Source organism: Phaethon lepturus, unplaced genomic scaffold (genome assembly GCF_000687285.1).
Source record: "Phaethon lepturus isolate BGI_N335 unplaced genomic scaffold, ASM68728v1 scaffold35220, whole genome shotgun sequence".
NCBI classification, from domain to species: Eukaryota; Metazoa; Chordata; class Aves; order Phaethontiformes; family Phaethontidae; genus Phaethon; species Phaethon lepturus.
The window spans coordinates 1040-17886 of NW_010513218.1; the positions used below are offsets into that span (position 1 = coordinate 1040).

The following is a 16847-nucleotide window of genomic DNA, read 5'->3' on the forward strand; positions in this document are numbered from 1 at the left end:
CCTCCCTAGGTTCATGAACTCAGTTATCTAGCATTAGCCACTTGTAAAAATATTAGCTTCTGGTTTTCCTGTTTCTTCTGCTGGAGGATTATTTTCAGGGTATTTTCAGTCTTTCTTTTGATTCTAATGCTCTCAAAACAACTGCTAAAAAAGCCATAATATAGTCCAAATCAAAACCAAAACCAACACAATGAAACATTTTATTCATAACCATTTTTGTACTAATTATTTGGTTGTTTTCCATCAAATCATTCATAAAAGCCAAGCAGACAGAAGTACAAGAGGGACTTAGTTGTAAAAAACCCAAAGTAACACCTTTGCTCTCTGATGAATCTGTTGCCTGTCTTAAAGTATCCATACACACAAACAAAATACTTATTCTTACCAGCTACAAAGAAATGTAGTCTTTCCTAAAACACTAAGCTGCTGATTGTAAAACAATGTTCAGAGCATGTATTTGTTTCAAATCTGTTATGCGCTACATCTCCAACCACATTTCCATTTTTGATTAATCCAGCAGCTGTGTTTCCCTGGAATGAGAGCACATCATAAAGCCCAGGATGAAGCACAAAAGAACACAAGATAAAGGGAAAAGTGCCAGACACTCCAGAATGCTCTTCGAGCGTTCGCCGTTGCTGCTGACTTTACGTGAAGAGCAAATATATACTGGCAACAGGAGTCAGTATAAAATTCTACAATAAGTAGTCCCTGCTCCACCTGTTAAATTCAACTCCTTACAAGCCAGGAAGAATGTCTCTGACAAACGGAGCCTGTAATTATAAGTGATTATTTTTTAAATTCTGCCTTTAATTATACCAGCACACCCACACAGAAGTCAATGAAGTTGCAGACCAAAGATGACTTGATATTTTCTGTTACCTGACAAACACCCACAAACATACAGACAATCTCGTCCCAAAGCACATCCCCTAGAACGTTGGTTCTTGAAGGTCTGGCTATGAAGCCAGGAGCAATTTCCACTTCCCTCCCCGCAATAGCTCTCATTTGTTTTTCACCTCTGTCATTTTAAATATTTTAGGTAACAAATGTCTAAATCCTCACAGATTTGCAAACTGGGGAAGTGGTTAAAGGAACATTTCAAAATTCTCATCCAGCTAGAGAACTAGCTAACAAAGGTAATGCCAAGCCACAGCTTCTTTACGGAACCACCCTGGGTAGGAAGCCAGGAGCACTCTGTACTTAGTTACTGAGTTGTTGCTACATTCCTCAGGAGCTTTCCAGAAATCCCTCAGGAGCCACTGAATCTAGTACTGAAACAACAACTTCCTTCTGCAGAACTACTTAAGAAAGACCAAGAGTCCTGGCCTGAACTGGTCAGGATCATGCCTTCACACATTCCTTGCGACAGTTTTACATGAATATTATTTATTTCAAGGTAAGTTCAAGCTTTGTACATTGTCGATATCAGTGTTACGCCTAGAAGTTACTGTCACTCCGGAGCTGCTCTGCAGTGGAAGTCTTAGTCCATTTTTTTTTCTTTGAAAGAAAATGACAATATATTCTTCAAAGCAAACAAGTAGATGGGCAATTTTCAAATAAAACACATTTCTGTCTTCTATCTACATATCTCAGAGCAGTAGAAGTACTTTTTATTTCTATGATTCAGGCTAAGTCTTCCACTTTTACTAATAAAGAAATTGCTCAAAATGTTAAATGAAGGGCTTTTCATTGCTTGGTATGGCAGTCCCATTTATCATTGAAATGATTAGTTTTTAGGTAAAGTAGGCCTTTAGGTAAACCAATTACCACAGATACTCCCATCAGCCTTACTGAGGATGTTAGGAAACAAACATCTAGAAGAGTAGCAAACTGTTCCTCACTGATGGTATGTAATGAGCAAAAGTATTACACGGAAACAGGACTTGTGTAGTCTATTTTATGTAATTTTTTTCTTTATCTCATTTTTATCTAATTACTTTTCCTTGAACACTGCTCACTGACCAAGTGCGACTTCAACTGGACTATTTAAAATATCTTAGACTCTTCGACAGAAATCTGGCACTGCGTTACATGCTATCGATCCCACACATACCTCTTGGAAAGTAACTTTTACGTAATTGTTTGCATGTAGTTTAAGAGCGCACCATATTTTAAACATCTTATATAAGAATTACTTGGTTTAAATCAATTTAGAAACCACCAGTATGTATACTATTCCTTTTGACTAAGTGGACTTCCAGCGTTCTGTAGGACTACCTCCAAGCCGGATACTAAAGATGGGAAGAGGAATCAAGGTCATGATCTTACCCATATTCCCAAAGTTTGGATGAGTGCAGCTACAAGGTACTGTTTTTATCTTCTGCCTATGAATAAATACATAACACAGCTCAGTCATACCAAGGTGTGCTGGTCCTTTTAGGGTAATTCTCACACTGCGACTCCCATGTGGTACAGCAATCACGGTTTCTTCCCCTAGGAAAATTAAAGAACTGTTTTAGAAGTTATCTTGCATCAGGGAATTTGCACATCACGTAACTAGACTGAAAGCTGTCAAATGTGTCTAAGAAAATATTAAACAGGTTTCACAATTTTTCTATTAAAAATAATCATATATTATTTTATTAAGTACAGTATACTGAGTCTGTTTGCTATGCTATGCAACTATTAAGACCTACGAACGGACTTGTAAATCTTTCTTGCTGTTGGAAAATTATTTGCTATTAACAAAAACAACTGAAATGTCAGTAGTGTATTAGGAACATATTTACACTCTGTTGTCCTAGTTTTATTTCCTAATCACTGAATTGACATAAGGAGTCTGCTAAGTAGTACTTCCCCCTTACAAAAATCTGCAGCTGTTCAGTCTCATTTTGCCCGCACCTCATTTCCTGCTGCAGGTCACAACTTTAATAAGTGGCAGGACTTACAGGAAATAAATCATCTACTTAACACTAACCCTTAACCAATTACAGACCAGTTAAGAGCAAATATATATTAGCTATAATGTATATGTTATAACAGAGTGTCTGCATCTAACTTACCATATAAGATCATTCCTTCCAGTAAGAGCCTCAATTTAAAATTAACTATAAACCAAACCAGCCCTGAATAGGACATGTCAATACAAAACAGCTTTTGGCTGCCTGAACGGCCTCTTCATATATAAACGTACAACACACTTACTTCAGTGCATTTTACAAAGGCAGAAAGTTATTACTTTCCATTTCAAGTGTAGGAAATCCGTGATTTGCCCAAGCAAGCTGAGTTAACAGTCCGATCAATAGACCAGAGTCTTTCATGCCAACAAGAGCAGCGCGCTCAGAAAAGGGCATGCACAGTGCACAACAGGGATACCCACAGAAGGAGGAGATGGGTGTCCAAGCAACAAAGTACCAACATGCCATCTCCCATTTCCATCACAGCCCAACTGCAAATCTTTTTTGAGGCAGGACCTGCAGACATGGGCCCATTGCAGGTACAGCCCGCGGAGAGTGCTCTGTTCAGTGATGGCATGAACGTGTACCTAGGGGCTGGTGTAAGAGGAAGTTCATTTTTGCAAATTCAGAAAGTAACGAGTTGAAGGTCAGCAATACTTTGGCTCCAGAATTACTCATACAACATTTAGAGGATGAATATCTGAGTTTAGTTTTAACTAAAAAATAGCTGAGGAATGTTTCTTTCCACTTTAAACCGGACGCTTTTATAGTAGATGCTAAATTATCAGCTTCTGGTTTACATCTCCTTAGCATAAGTATGAAATCCTGCCAAATATTCAGGATACTTCAAGCAAATACTGCAATTATTTTTTCTGAAATAAACACCTTCTTAAGTTACAGTTTTTATATCGCCAATTTCTAGGAAGGTCATTTAAATATAACAATTTATTTTGGATGTAATAAAATATGATCTTTATTAATTTCATACTTGGGTATTCCACCAGAGTGCAAAATACTACAGTAAGAACAATAATACAGCTAAGGAGCCCTGGAAAAAACATTAACTACTGAACCACTTAATACCTTTGCATCTTGGTTTTTCATCAGACGAATTGCTAAAGATAGACAGAAGGTAGTGGATGTGGATATCTTTAAAGTAAGGAAATAACTGCTGAATTCATATGTGCTCTACAGTATTTGAGAGAAGGCAGGTTTGAGGGGCCCGTCTGTCCCTGCTTGGTCAGGAACTGTATCCCGTCTTGCAACCAACCAGCAGTTACAGCACAAAACCTCAAATAAGAGTCCGACTGCGACCAGTTCTGAATACATGCAACTGCTGTTTTGAAGTGGAACCAACTGCACTCTACGCCGAACAGACACGGCCCAGATGTGCAGAGATGTGTAGGACTGCTCCTCCTGAGAACAACCAGGGTCGTTCTGCTGTGCTTCCTCCACCTCCTTACAGCAAGCTCTGCTCGCCTCGGCAGGCCTTGTTGATCCCTTTTCAGGATGCTTCACATTCCTTTAGCAGTACTACAGACATTCCACCCTCACTGAAGCACTCTCTGATATGGTCCAAAAGTCTCACGGGGGTGCTAAATTTGGTGTTTCTCTGTGGTGGAGACAATATTACCAGAAAGTATTTTATTTGCATTAGAGGAGATGACTAAGTTCACCACCACAGCAATGTTCAACCTCTGCAGCCCCACAGACCTGTCAAGAAGTCTTGACAGCAGGAGATTCTTGTAACCTGACTGAGATAATTATGACCTAGGGCAGCCTTTCCATGAGATGAAGTAAATTATAGGAAAAAACAAAAGTGATATTTTTGGAATTCTGAACGGAGATGGGGCATTGGAAGAAAATGGGACAGAGCTGACCTAAGGGACTCCACCTTCTCCTGAGGACAGCTTTAACTTCCTATGAAACAGTACTTACGATTGTCCAGGTCTGGCTCCAAAACTATATATTACAAAGGTCTCCGGTTCTCAGTTAAAGCATATAATTCATATTCTTAAAGGAACACAAGGCTTTGTAAAGCCATTTAAAAATGGTTATGCTGTACATTTCCCATTAAATCAGTAGGATCTACACTGTTAAAAGTAGTGAACTCTTATGAAAACATAAGGGGAAATTGCTACCCTGAAATCTATATTTAGAATTTCCAGTTACCTTCCCTCCCATACTATTTATGTATCTTTGAAAGTTAATTGCTGACCTTTGTCTAAAGCTGAAAACAAATAAGCCCAAAATCATTTGGAACATGCAGAAACCCTAGACTGTAAAATCTGATTTTAGAGTCATAAAGCTCACCTTAAAAACTGAGAAACAGGTGAGATATTGTCTCTCTATTCTAACACTGCTTCCACTTTAGGGATTCCCAAGGGCATGTGGGTCATCTTTCTCCAGCACCTGCTTGAAATGGCTGTTCTGCTTTTACCCAGGGACTCTCTCAGCAAATGTGTGCACACACACTACACACAGCACTTGCTGATTAAGCTCCCAGATTGCTTTTACTTTAGATGGCAAGGTTTGATCCTGTTTCTATGGTGTTAATGTGGATTTAGATTCTGGATTTCAATGAGAGCAAGATCAGACTCCCTGCTATGGTAAGACTGGGAGCTAATCCCCAGGATCAAAATAAAGGAGCCACATTCCTGAGCTCAATCCAATTCAGCAGGTTTTATTTATTTTTCCATGTGGGTCATGGTGGACCCATTTACTGTTTCACATATGGGCCAGTTGGGATTTTTCCCTCTCTCCTCTTACAGCAGGGCAGAGGGTTTATTTCAGGTCTATTAAAACTGTTTCTTTCCATGTATTTGTTCAGCATTTATCTGCTGGTCCTCCAGCTCTGATTGAAGGCCTATGAGCTCTCAAAACACCAAGAACAATAGCACAATGGAAAGAAAAAGCTCATAAAGTTTGGACTTCATGTGGCTTCCCTCATCCACTCTAAGCATAATTTCGGAAGACATTATGAATGTTGACCTGCCTAACGACAAGAATCTGTGCAAAACCAAATACATACTCTTCAAGAGACACCTGAACTAGACAGGTATGTGCTACGGAAAGCAGCAGTTATATATCTTGACCTTAAAAGTCACATTGCAAAATCTGTATAGGCACATCCTTTCTGTCCTTGAGTCCTTCTGCCTCCAGTCTCACACTCTCCCACTCCTCTGTACCTTCATCCCTCTGTTCACTAGTCTTATGACTCAAGGCTGCCTCTTCATCTGAGTATGCCACTTCTTTGTATTGTTGAGTAAGTATTTCTAAAGTGTGGTAATCTGCTTTTGAGACAAACAGCGTTGCCTCAACTCATTTTAGTTACATACTTAGTTCTTTCTACTTCTGGACACCTCTTCTAAAATTTCTATGCACTGGAGAAAACGTACACGCAGTAAGCAGTCCATCAAGAAAACGTATCTCAAGGAAATGCAGTGTGAAATAAATAACACAATAGCCAGTGTTCTTACACAGGAATTTCTCTAAGACAAGAGGGATCAGGAAAGTAAAGGAGGTGGCTTCATACTACCTCTAACAGCCCCAAGTAAACCAACCAAATGGATTTTTAGACTGAAATAGTATGGTGTTGAAGATCCAGCATCCACACTGTACACATTGCAGGTGCTTCACTTTGAACCAACTCTAATCTGATCTCATGGTCTGCATATTTTAGTAATGGAGAACATTAGGTGCTTTTCTGGGGCACATCTTCTGGTTTTATCTTCACCCCAAAAATTCACTCTATGCTCTTGAAGACGACTCCTTGATATGAACTGATGAACAGTACGTTAGGACCATGATGAAATTTGCTTCAAAAAACATACTCCTTATCCAACTGAAATGCTAAAGTATTGGCGCTCTATCCCTCCCTACACACAGTCTTCCTGCCAAACCAGTCTCAATTCTCTCTTCTGGCTCTACATACAGTTGATCTTTCCCCTTCCTCCCCAAGTGTTTCTGACTCCATCTCCCACACCACATTCTGTATCTAATCTCAGTCTTCCACTCTTCCTCTTTTTCCTTGACCTAATGTATCTGTACAGCCAGTCTTAGGTACTCCTCCCACCTTCTCACATCTCTCTCTCCTTCACTGCATGAACTAACATCAAATTTTTCTGTTCAGCTAGTCTCATCTTGCCTTTCCCTCTCCTCATGTGATTTCATCACTCCCAGTCATAAACCTGAAGCTCAGGAGAGTCAGAAGCTCTCCACAAAAATCTCTTCTGGAATGCCTGAATGTGAGGCAGGAGGCATCATAGAGTTCATCCCATGGTACCCATTCTACACTGCAGCAAAGTAGAAAGCAAGAGCAACCTCAAGGACAGTTTTTGATAGCTTAGCTCTGGAAGAGCAACATGTTAATTTATTCTAAGGAGATTGCACACATGTTCTGTTTGCAGTTAGGACATGTAACAAGCTAAAGCACACTAAAAAGGACAAGTTTTCAGAAATGTCAGCTGTTAACATCCAAGAAGCCTCTACAGAGCCTGAAGGAAAAGAGTTGGGGTTTTTTTGAAGGGTTGTAGTAAAATATGTGTTGCTGTTCACAGATATTGCAAAAGACTTGTCCATGACCAGAAGACCATAGCCTGCCAAATTTCAAATCCCTGATCCGTGATCAAGTCCAACAATGGGGGATGTTAAGACATATTAAAGAAAAGGTTTCAGGAATGTTTTGACAGTGGGAAACAACATGTTTTTCTCTGCTGTGTCCTTGGAATATGCTGAGTTGTTTTGGCTGAATTTTCTCCCAAACATTCAGCACCTGGCATGGAAAGTTTCTGACCCAACTGTTGAATTTTGGCAAAAAACATTCGTATAAAGGGAAGTATCAGGCCACCTTGACAATGGGGGTTACTAGGTCCATGTATATTGTTTTCAAAGCGGGAAAAAGATGCAAGGTAGAAAGTTGTAACAAAACTGAGCCAGCTGATGATACTACACAGGGAGACTTGCAGAAGGCCTCTGTTTAGATAAATGACCAAAGTGAAATTAGATTTTTGGTTAAGTGTGCTTGGGGAGGATGACATACAAACCACGTGACAATAAGTGACCAATGGTAAATTACACAAGCGCCATAGGAAATAAAACATATGGCAAGAAGGAATTCAAACAGTTACAAAGCTTAGGACATCAAAACCTTTTATATGAAGCTTTTAGCAAAAGGTAAAACTTGCATGTATCAAACAGTTTGAAAATCAATATGATCAGATTAGGACAAGTCTGTGCCTTCAATTTTGCTTCCTGCTAATTTCAGAACCAGTATCTTTTCTTATTTCTTGGTATCAGAACCAGAACACTCTCCTACCATTTCTCGCCAATAATGGTGCAGGACACAGATATCGGGGCCCAATCCTACAATTTTTCCATGTGCACAAAGTGCAGTGGAGTTAATGGGAGTTCCATGCATATAGCAGTAGAAACATCAGGCCCATGATATCTCATTTCCCAATGGGATGGTACATTTTACAACCTATTACACTTTTTGTTTGAATATCATTAGTCAAACCTTTAATCATTTTACCAGAATGTTAGAATCTGGCTTGCTGGCAGAAGTCTACTCACTTTGTCTTTCAAAGGCAATTAAGTGTTAGTGGAAAAAATAAAGAACCTTTGAAATGACAGTTCGTTTCATATTTGCAAAACAGTAAGCTTTCTTTCAGTGCTGTTTAGCTTTCTGATCAAAGGCATTCATTTTATGTAAAAACATATAAAAAATAATAAAACAAAGTGAGTCCTTTATGAGAAATCATAATGCTATCATAATGCTGAAATAATTTGCTATCAATGCCTAAATTTCTTTTTTTAAAATAAGGACCAAGATAATGAGGCACTTTTCCCTTATGTCCCCCCCGCTCCCTTTTTTTTTCATAATAAAATCTTTGGCTCTTGCTTTTCTTCCAATTCTTTAATTTGCCTCATTGCTCAATAAAATTTACATCCTGTTCACAACCTTACAAGCTCCCTCTTAAATACATGTCTGTCATGTGTCAATATTTCACTTCTCAACACTAGTTCTGAAAGCTTCCAAATGACTATCTAGAAGATACTGCGTCTCCCTTCACTGATATATTAGCACTAAGAAAGCATGGCTTTATTTCCACTTTTCATTCACACAAAGGATGATTATATGGAACTGCTTCCATAGTGTTGAACAACTTGACCCAAAAAAGATTTTGGTACTGTCACAGTACCAACAAAATAATCAAAAGTTCTGATTTCAGTAGCATGTGTACAGTTTTGCTTATGTGAACGGTATTTCATTCATATAATCTAGCCTACTGCAGTGCAAGATAAAACCAAAACTTGACATAACTGACATCTTTCCCCTGAATAGTCTTTCTTCACCTTTAATTTTAAAGCACTCTTCAAGAGTCACTGAATTATGACAGAGGAAACAATGAACCACAGGTATTCTTCATAACCTGGCCAAGGCAATGGGAGACCTTCCACCAAGTGATGTCAGCTGCAGTCAGCTCTTACCTGTGCCAGAATACCACAAGTAAAATTAATATTTTCTATCTCAAAATGACAGTTTCAAAACAAGATCCCTGTTACTACTTTGTTTTTACTGTACACATACTAAGCAGCAATGAAGTGTGGAACTTTTTATTTCATGTATCATGAACCATCCAACAAGTTTAGTTTGGGTTGCCTTAGAACTAGCTAGGGTGTCCCCAAGAATTGTCCTTCTCCAGGAGAATCTCTGTTGCTGTAAAACTAGAATAAACAATGCAATTCCTTTCTGTTCCAGCTGACCTCCACATCTGAAAGGGGAAGAGCTATTTTGTGTATATATATCCCTATATGTATCTCTAGTTATATATAGACACACAAACCAAATACAACTTGGTAACACTACAAAAATATTATCCAATCTTTACTGCTTCACAAGTGCTTGCTCCATGCTGACCAGAAGCTCTGAGTATTTGATATGACAAAGTGAAAAAAAAGTGGCCCTCCATGAAAATTCTTTTTCAGTTCGTTGTAAACATTCAAGGCATTTGCTCAGTGTTTCAGGACAAAAACTTTATGAATTGCTGAACTACATTCTCCCATCCGTGAAAAAGGCCTCTAGCAAAGGCAAGGCAAAGGCTGACACTGATAGCCCATCCGGTACATAAAAAAGGCTCTTTGGCTTGTGCAAAATAATTCTGTGACTTCAACAGATGCTGCCACAAAAATATTCACTTTTTAATTTAGATTGTCTTTGTTATACATGTGTTGAGTTACAGAAATTATGCACCTGCAGTGTAAGATAGCCGAAGGTGAAACCTTGTAGACCAATACAAGGAATCACACTGCAAGGTAACAAGCGTTAAGATAGCATACACTGCACTTCAAGTTACATCCCCATAGAAGCATACTGCAAGCAGGGGCATTTAAAAATTCCCATGGAAATATTTACATGTACTGCAATAAGAATTAAGCATGATTCAGCATACAACAGCTCTTTCAAAATCATTTGCAGGCTGAACTACAACAGTACCAAAATATAAGCAGCTGCCAAAGGCAGGTTGTTTCATCCATTTAAAAAAAATACCTTCTTGCATTTGAACTTTGAGTATTGACTTTAAGAGCACCAGATCATCACCCTCGCATCTTGTGGCTCTGCAGGAAGATAACGAACCCCAAAGGCTCCATGTCCATGTGTCAAATGCAATTGTGAGTTCAGAAACAGACAAAATAGATGTGAGGCAACTACCTCACACGATAAACACATGGGACATGCTATGAGGTTACAGGGAGCATCGCCTGTGAGGGTGGAAAGCACAAGTGTCAGAGGCAAGCCTCTATGTGACAAACCTTGTCTGGATATCAAAATAGCCAGATTCTTAAGACTCCAGTAAAGGGTCTAATTCTGATACCCCTCCTCTCTTATGTTTTCAATACTACTGAGACCTACAGAGTTACTCACAGTAAGATGCTAATTATTTTGAGAAAGAATGGCAAAATTTGAGCAAAACACACAAAAAGACGAAAGCATTATTCCCTTTCCCCTTGTGCTTTTTGTACCATAGAAGTAGCTAGCTTGCCTCTGAAGTTCAACTGTCTTTAGACACTTAGGAAAAAAAAAAAAGGCAAAGTTAAGTTGAAAACCAGGTACTTTCAATCATGGGCCACAATTTCCATAAAACCATCTAAAAGATGTTTCCATGATTTAAAAACATTGCTGCAGCATCACACATATTGCAACATGAGGATACCCTCTAAAATAAGATGTGCATCTTGATGGTTATTCCTGATATAATGAATTGAGTAGCTCTATAAAAAAAAAAACATATCTCAAATTCTTTCCTAGCTATACCCTAATGCGTGGTATCCCTCGTGGAATTTCAATAGACTAATCTAGCACAGACTTCAGAATAAGTAGCTTTGGAAAACTGCAAACAAGTATATAGTTAAAAGGTCAACACTCTGTATGTTAATATACAAGCAGCAAACATAGTCAAGGATAAATTATCACAGGATCAATTTGCAACCTACTTTTTTCTGGTGAGACATGTGCCTTAGCTTGTCCCCTCACAAGCCTGCATGTTGAACCATCTCCTGCACAGATTCCACAGTTGTCTTCCTTGGCATTGCTCCCAAGTTGTCGATCACAGCCTACTGCCTGCCAACATCAACACCACAGTCAGAAGGAGGGCAAAGCTGTAGTAGACATGCTCAGGTTTCTGGAATTTTATTTATTATGTTATCCTTTTGATTTTATGAGCTGGCCTCATTCTATCAAAGCATATCTTGCTATTTAGGATTTTAAAAGCACACTGTCATTTCCATGATTTTAATGATGAACCACAACAACTGATATATTAAGCTACTCAAGCATAGGAAATGCATGAATCAATTTCCCCCTACTTACGTGAATGAATACCATTGAGCATTATTCTTTCCAAGACAACGGACAACTATGTTATTTACAATTTGGTTTTCATCACCTGTTTAATTATGTCTGAAAAAGGATTAATGCAATGAAATAACTCAAGTTAAATATTTACAGGGCACTCAGCCTTCAGCTTCACAGACAAGCAGCTGCGGGCAGTGCTCATAATCTAATGTCTTTGCTGTCCAAAATTTAACTAGCGTTTGTGTAGATCTCCTACTTACCATTCGTATCAATGTCAATCACATACACATTTGCTAACCAGGTTTTAAAAAGCTTGGATGATTCAATTCTCACCTTTCCTTTTTTTTTTTCCTGAATATGAGACCCAATCTATAAAACTTTCCAATGATTATTATAAAAACACCCAAACTTAAACACTGCCAAAAATTCCAAAAGCAAAGTGTTTTAAAAACCATCAACTGAAAACTCTCCAAACTATAATGAAAACATTTTTCTGGGTTTTGCTTTTTCTTCATATCAGTCACCCTACAAGAAACATGGCAGTGAGAATGGGAAGACAAAGAAGAATAGACAACATTGACTAAAATCACCTTCCTGCTGGAAGGGAGATAAATATTTGGTGTCACCTATCTTACCCTTCACCATTCTGTAGAAGAAATTTGCAGGGTGTAACAAATGCTGAGCAATGTGTTAAAAAGCTAATCTGCAGCTTCAAGTTTTCTCAAGTCAGCCTACACGCCTCTTATATCCACACATCCCTGAGAAGTGCAGGCAATTTGTCACGGACATATATATATATTTAACTGACAAATGGATAGAAAGCACTCTGGAAATTCACAGTTAAAAGCAGTGCTAGAATTCTGAAATTGGCCAGCATACTCCTCTTCCTATATAAAAATGCTTGGAAAGGGCAGTCTTAGCCGCCAAAATCCACTGCATCTGCGCTATGCCAAAACTGACACGCGATCCCCTTGGAGAGGTAAGGATCGAGTCCGCACGTAAGAGGCAGGGTTGGGTCTTCCAGCCTGAGTTAACACATACACAGGACACAAATCACACACATCTGCTGCCAAACATGGAGCAATGTAGTCTCTAAGTTTCATGCATCTCTAAGAAAAGGCAGCCCCAACTCCCACTCCTGCCCCTTTCCCTTATTTTCCTAATTGCTTCCCTCCTGCACTCTCTTAAGAAGAGGGCATTACAGAGGACAGTCAATTGCATTAATTATGGTGGTACTTCACTTGAGAGCGATGCACTGGTATCAGTGCACTGAATGGCATCTCCTTACCAAAGGGTTCAGATTTACTGTAGAAAACTACATTAGCAGCAGGAAATTTTTTTATTCCCACAGCTGAAGGAGATCTTCGACCTGTGTAGCCCAGCAAAGAATCCACTTTAAAAAGAAATAAGCAGCTTAATTGAAATGATTTATTGTTTATGTTAAGTGTTAGTAAAAGCTCAGTTGTAAAAATGAAACAACACACTTTTGTGGCAAATCAGACCATCTCAGAACAGGTACTTACTTACTACACAAGCCATGCACACATACAGAATTCCAGTATTATAGTTTAGGATTGGATTAAAGATTACAATATTTTTGCTTAAAGATATTTTTTCACTTTTGCTCTGGGTTCATCACTGACATGCCCAGAAAATAACAAAAAGAAAAAGACCGTAAACAAATTACTCTAAGCTCATCTTCCCTTTTTGTCACCAATTAGCATCGAGAAATGAATGAAAACACCACAGTTTCAGAAACAGAAGCTGATTGGGCCACTGTGTGAATCAGAAAGCAGATAAAATTTCAAAGGATACAATAATTTGGTGCTTGACTCATTGGCATTAGACTTGACAGCTCTCTCAATTCCAAGATCCACAAGTGACTTTCTTGTTGACCTTTGAAAACTTCCTTTGCTTTTTGATTACAATCTGCGAAAGGGGTATAACTGCAATTCCCCACCTCACAGGGATGTTGCAAGAATAGATCTCCTAAGAGTTCTGAAGCGTTCAGGTGGTGCAATGAAGAGAACCATACAGCAGTTGAGCGAGTCTATACTCCTCTTAGGGAGACTTTTGACGTATTTGTTGCTCCCTGCTGCTTCTCCTGTGTTTATTCACATAAAGATACTACTAGTACATGGAGGTAAATTGTTAGAACTACTGCACGTGTAATCTCTCCCCAGATCTCACAAACACATTTCCATTTCAAAGTGTAATCTCATTTTCCAAATATTAAAAATATGTTTATTCTCTCACCAATTACTTCTCAAAGGAAAAATTAAGCTGCACATCGTGATACTCTGTGTGAGACATTTCTATTTTTATTAGTTTAAGCTGTTGTATATTTGTAAGCTACAGATCCTGCAAGCCTTTGGTGGGAGGAGGGTATTGAGCAAGCTGAGTACTTGCAAGACCATCCCATTAAAGCCCAACATGATAATAATAAACATACATACCGAGCTATTACACACAGTCCCTAGGAAAACAAACTCTCATTGCATGTAACAAAAATTATACAACCGTGCAAACACAAAGCACTATTGTGTCCAACATGGAATATAAGGAAAAAGACAATCAGCACAGCAGCATACTTTAGAGGACTGTTTCATATAGTATTATTGCTTATTGTTTAATAATGCACAAATGCCACAGAAATAAAACAGGAGTACTAGCTGCAAGGGACTTGGATGTGGGAAAAGCTTTTCGGCTCCCCTGCCAGCAAAGGTGGTGTGTTCAGCTAGATGCACTCACCCTCTGTGGATTTCCTTCTGAGGTTATGTTTATATCAACTGTTATGAATACGAGTATCAAGCAATGATATCCCGGAACATAAATTAGAAAACAACTCAAATTAGTATCGCAATTTATGCCTGGAGTGACACAGAATTTCAGATTTTGTTTAACATGAAGCACCCAAAAATTCTGCAGATTTTAATCTGACAAGCCTCAAATTCAGAGCTAATTTGCTACCCTGGGATCTTCATGAATGAACACTAGGGTGGGGTGTATGTCAAACCTGAGTGTCTAGAGTTAGCCTTTGTCGTGGTTGTAAAACCTTGCTAGGAAGCAGTACTTCTCAGACAAGCTGGACAGCCATGGACCTTACCAAAATAACAAGAAGCTGCAAGGTGTAGCTTTGGGTCAGGCCTCAAACACGTATGGTATTTTGACACCAAACATTATGAATTTAAGGTATTCATATTTTAGACAACAACTCTTAGAAAAACACCGTGGTTGATGAAACATTTTGAAGAGAGCGCATGTGTATTTGCAAGCAAAGCTGCAACGAGAACAGGATCATGATACATAGCAAGAGCCTTCCTCAGCTCGCACACCGTTTCAGCCAGCCGGAGAGGCCTGAGGAGTTTCACAAGCAAGACATTTGTTAGGGTTAATTTACCCCGCTGTTTACAGAGCAAAGGGATCAGCTATAAATATTACACACAGATTGGGAAAACATCTGCAGTCTTTTAGGGCATATTCAGAAATAATTATATTAGGTGAGTTTAACATAGGCTGCATAAATGAAAAGTGATAATACAAACTGTGTAACTGAAGGATTGGGACCTTGTCAAGTTAAGAAATCTGCAATCATAAATACCATCATTCAAAAAAATGGTGCAAGTATTGTAATGACTAGGCTGTAAGCGAGCTCCTCCGACAGCAGGGAGAATATTGACCAATGCGCAACAAAATGAACAATAAGTGGAAATTTGATATAAAAAGGGTATTGAGGAAACGGGTACTTTGTGCATTTAATAAATTGGCCGTGATGGGGTATCTGTGAATTTGGACATGGTAGGATTATTTTCACAAACAGATGTGTTATCCATGACTATTTTAGGACAGAACCTGAATATGTTATTTAGCTGTGCTCTTCCAAAGAAAAAAATAGAAACGCAGAAAAGAATACTACTGTTTTGTCACAAGCAGCTAGGACAGAAAGCATCTGAATAAGCAGTGAACAGAAACACTCATCTGCTTCAACAAACTTCTAAACTAGACGTTAGTATGCCAATGCTATTGTTAAAGACAATACTGAAGGGTGTTAAATATTTTGTAGCACGCTTAGGATAGTTTGTGTAAGTTCAGAAAGGCAAAGGAAGAGCAAAAGGTCAGGGTATAAAATATAGTAATACAGATGAAAGAAAAATGGAATTGCTGCTGATATGTTAGAGGTGACTATGGAACGTTACAAATATTTTTGCAAATACGAATCCAAAAATCACTCAGAGGCTCCCACAGCTGTTTCTTTAGCTCTTATTCACTTAGTAGGGTTTCAGCTGAGGAATTAGACTTAAAAAAAGTAATATACATGTTAATGTTGATTTGTGAAGGTCAAAGTATAATCTCTTAAATTCACAGATCTTCCTTTCTTAGGATATTTATAATTAACTACGATAAGAAAATGGACAGGACTGCAAGGTGACAGATTTTTAACTAAGATTCCAATAGGGCAAAAAAAGCACTGTAGTGAAAAAACCTGGCAAATCCCAAACCCTCTTCAGAGCCTTCTCTTAATAAACGTAAATACAAACATGGACTAGAATTGCCAATGCAGAGCCGAATGCAGGATCCAGATTTGAAATTTCAACTTTTGCTCGTTAGATCATTGCGTTAAACGTCCTTAACTTTTATTCCCTCAACCGACCACTCACCTCCAGCCGCAGGCACTCTTTCAGAGCAGGCACAAGACCATTCTTTGTAGAACACATTCCACAGAGGTGAGTTGTCAGTTACAAAAATGTTATATGTCAATTATAAAAAAATGTTTCTGGGATGCTGACTCAAAATGATATACTTCAAATAAAGAACCTGAAGATATACCTATGCTTTACAAAAGAAGAATACTTATGTGAAACATGAGTAAAACCAGAGACCCGTGCATAACAAGCACCATTTAAGTGTTGTGTCATTAAAACTATCAAAAGCACAAAATTATATACAGCAATAGATATAATTATACGCAATACTTCTCTTTAGAAACGGGCTCCCCCTTCTATGGTCCTCTGGAGCCAGAGATCCAGGTACAGCCAGAAAAAACAAACATACTGAGTTCTCCTAATAGAAGTGGCCACAAAAGAATAACTCGC

At 38.6% G+C, this 16847-nt stretch overlaps 1 protein-coding gene across 1 annotated transcript in view; it reads right to left on the minus strand.

Moving 5' to 3' along the window:
- Positions 1 to 11393: 11393 nt before the first annotated feature.
- Positions 11394 to 16847, minus strand: part of LOC104622662 (ADAMTS-like protein 3) — a gene marked incomplete at its 3' end in the record, with an annotated part of 41903 nt that continues 36449 nt past the window's right edge. The window contains exon 6 of the mRNA XM_010289518.1: positions 11394 to 11516. Within this exon, the coding sequence (XP_010287820.1) occupies positions 11394 to 11516 (123 nt within the window). The remainder of the gene's footprint in view (positions 11517 to 16847) is intronic.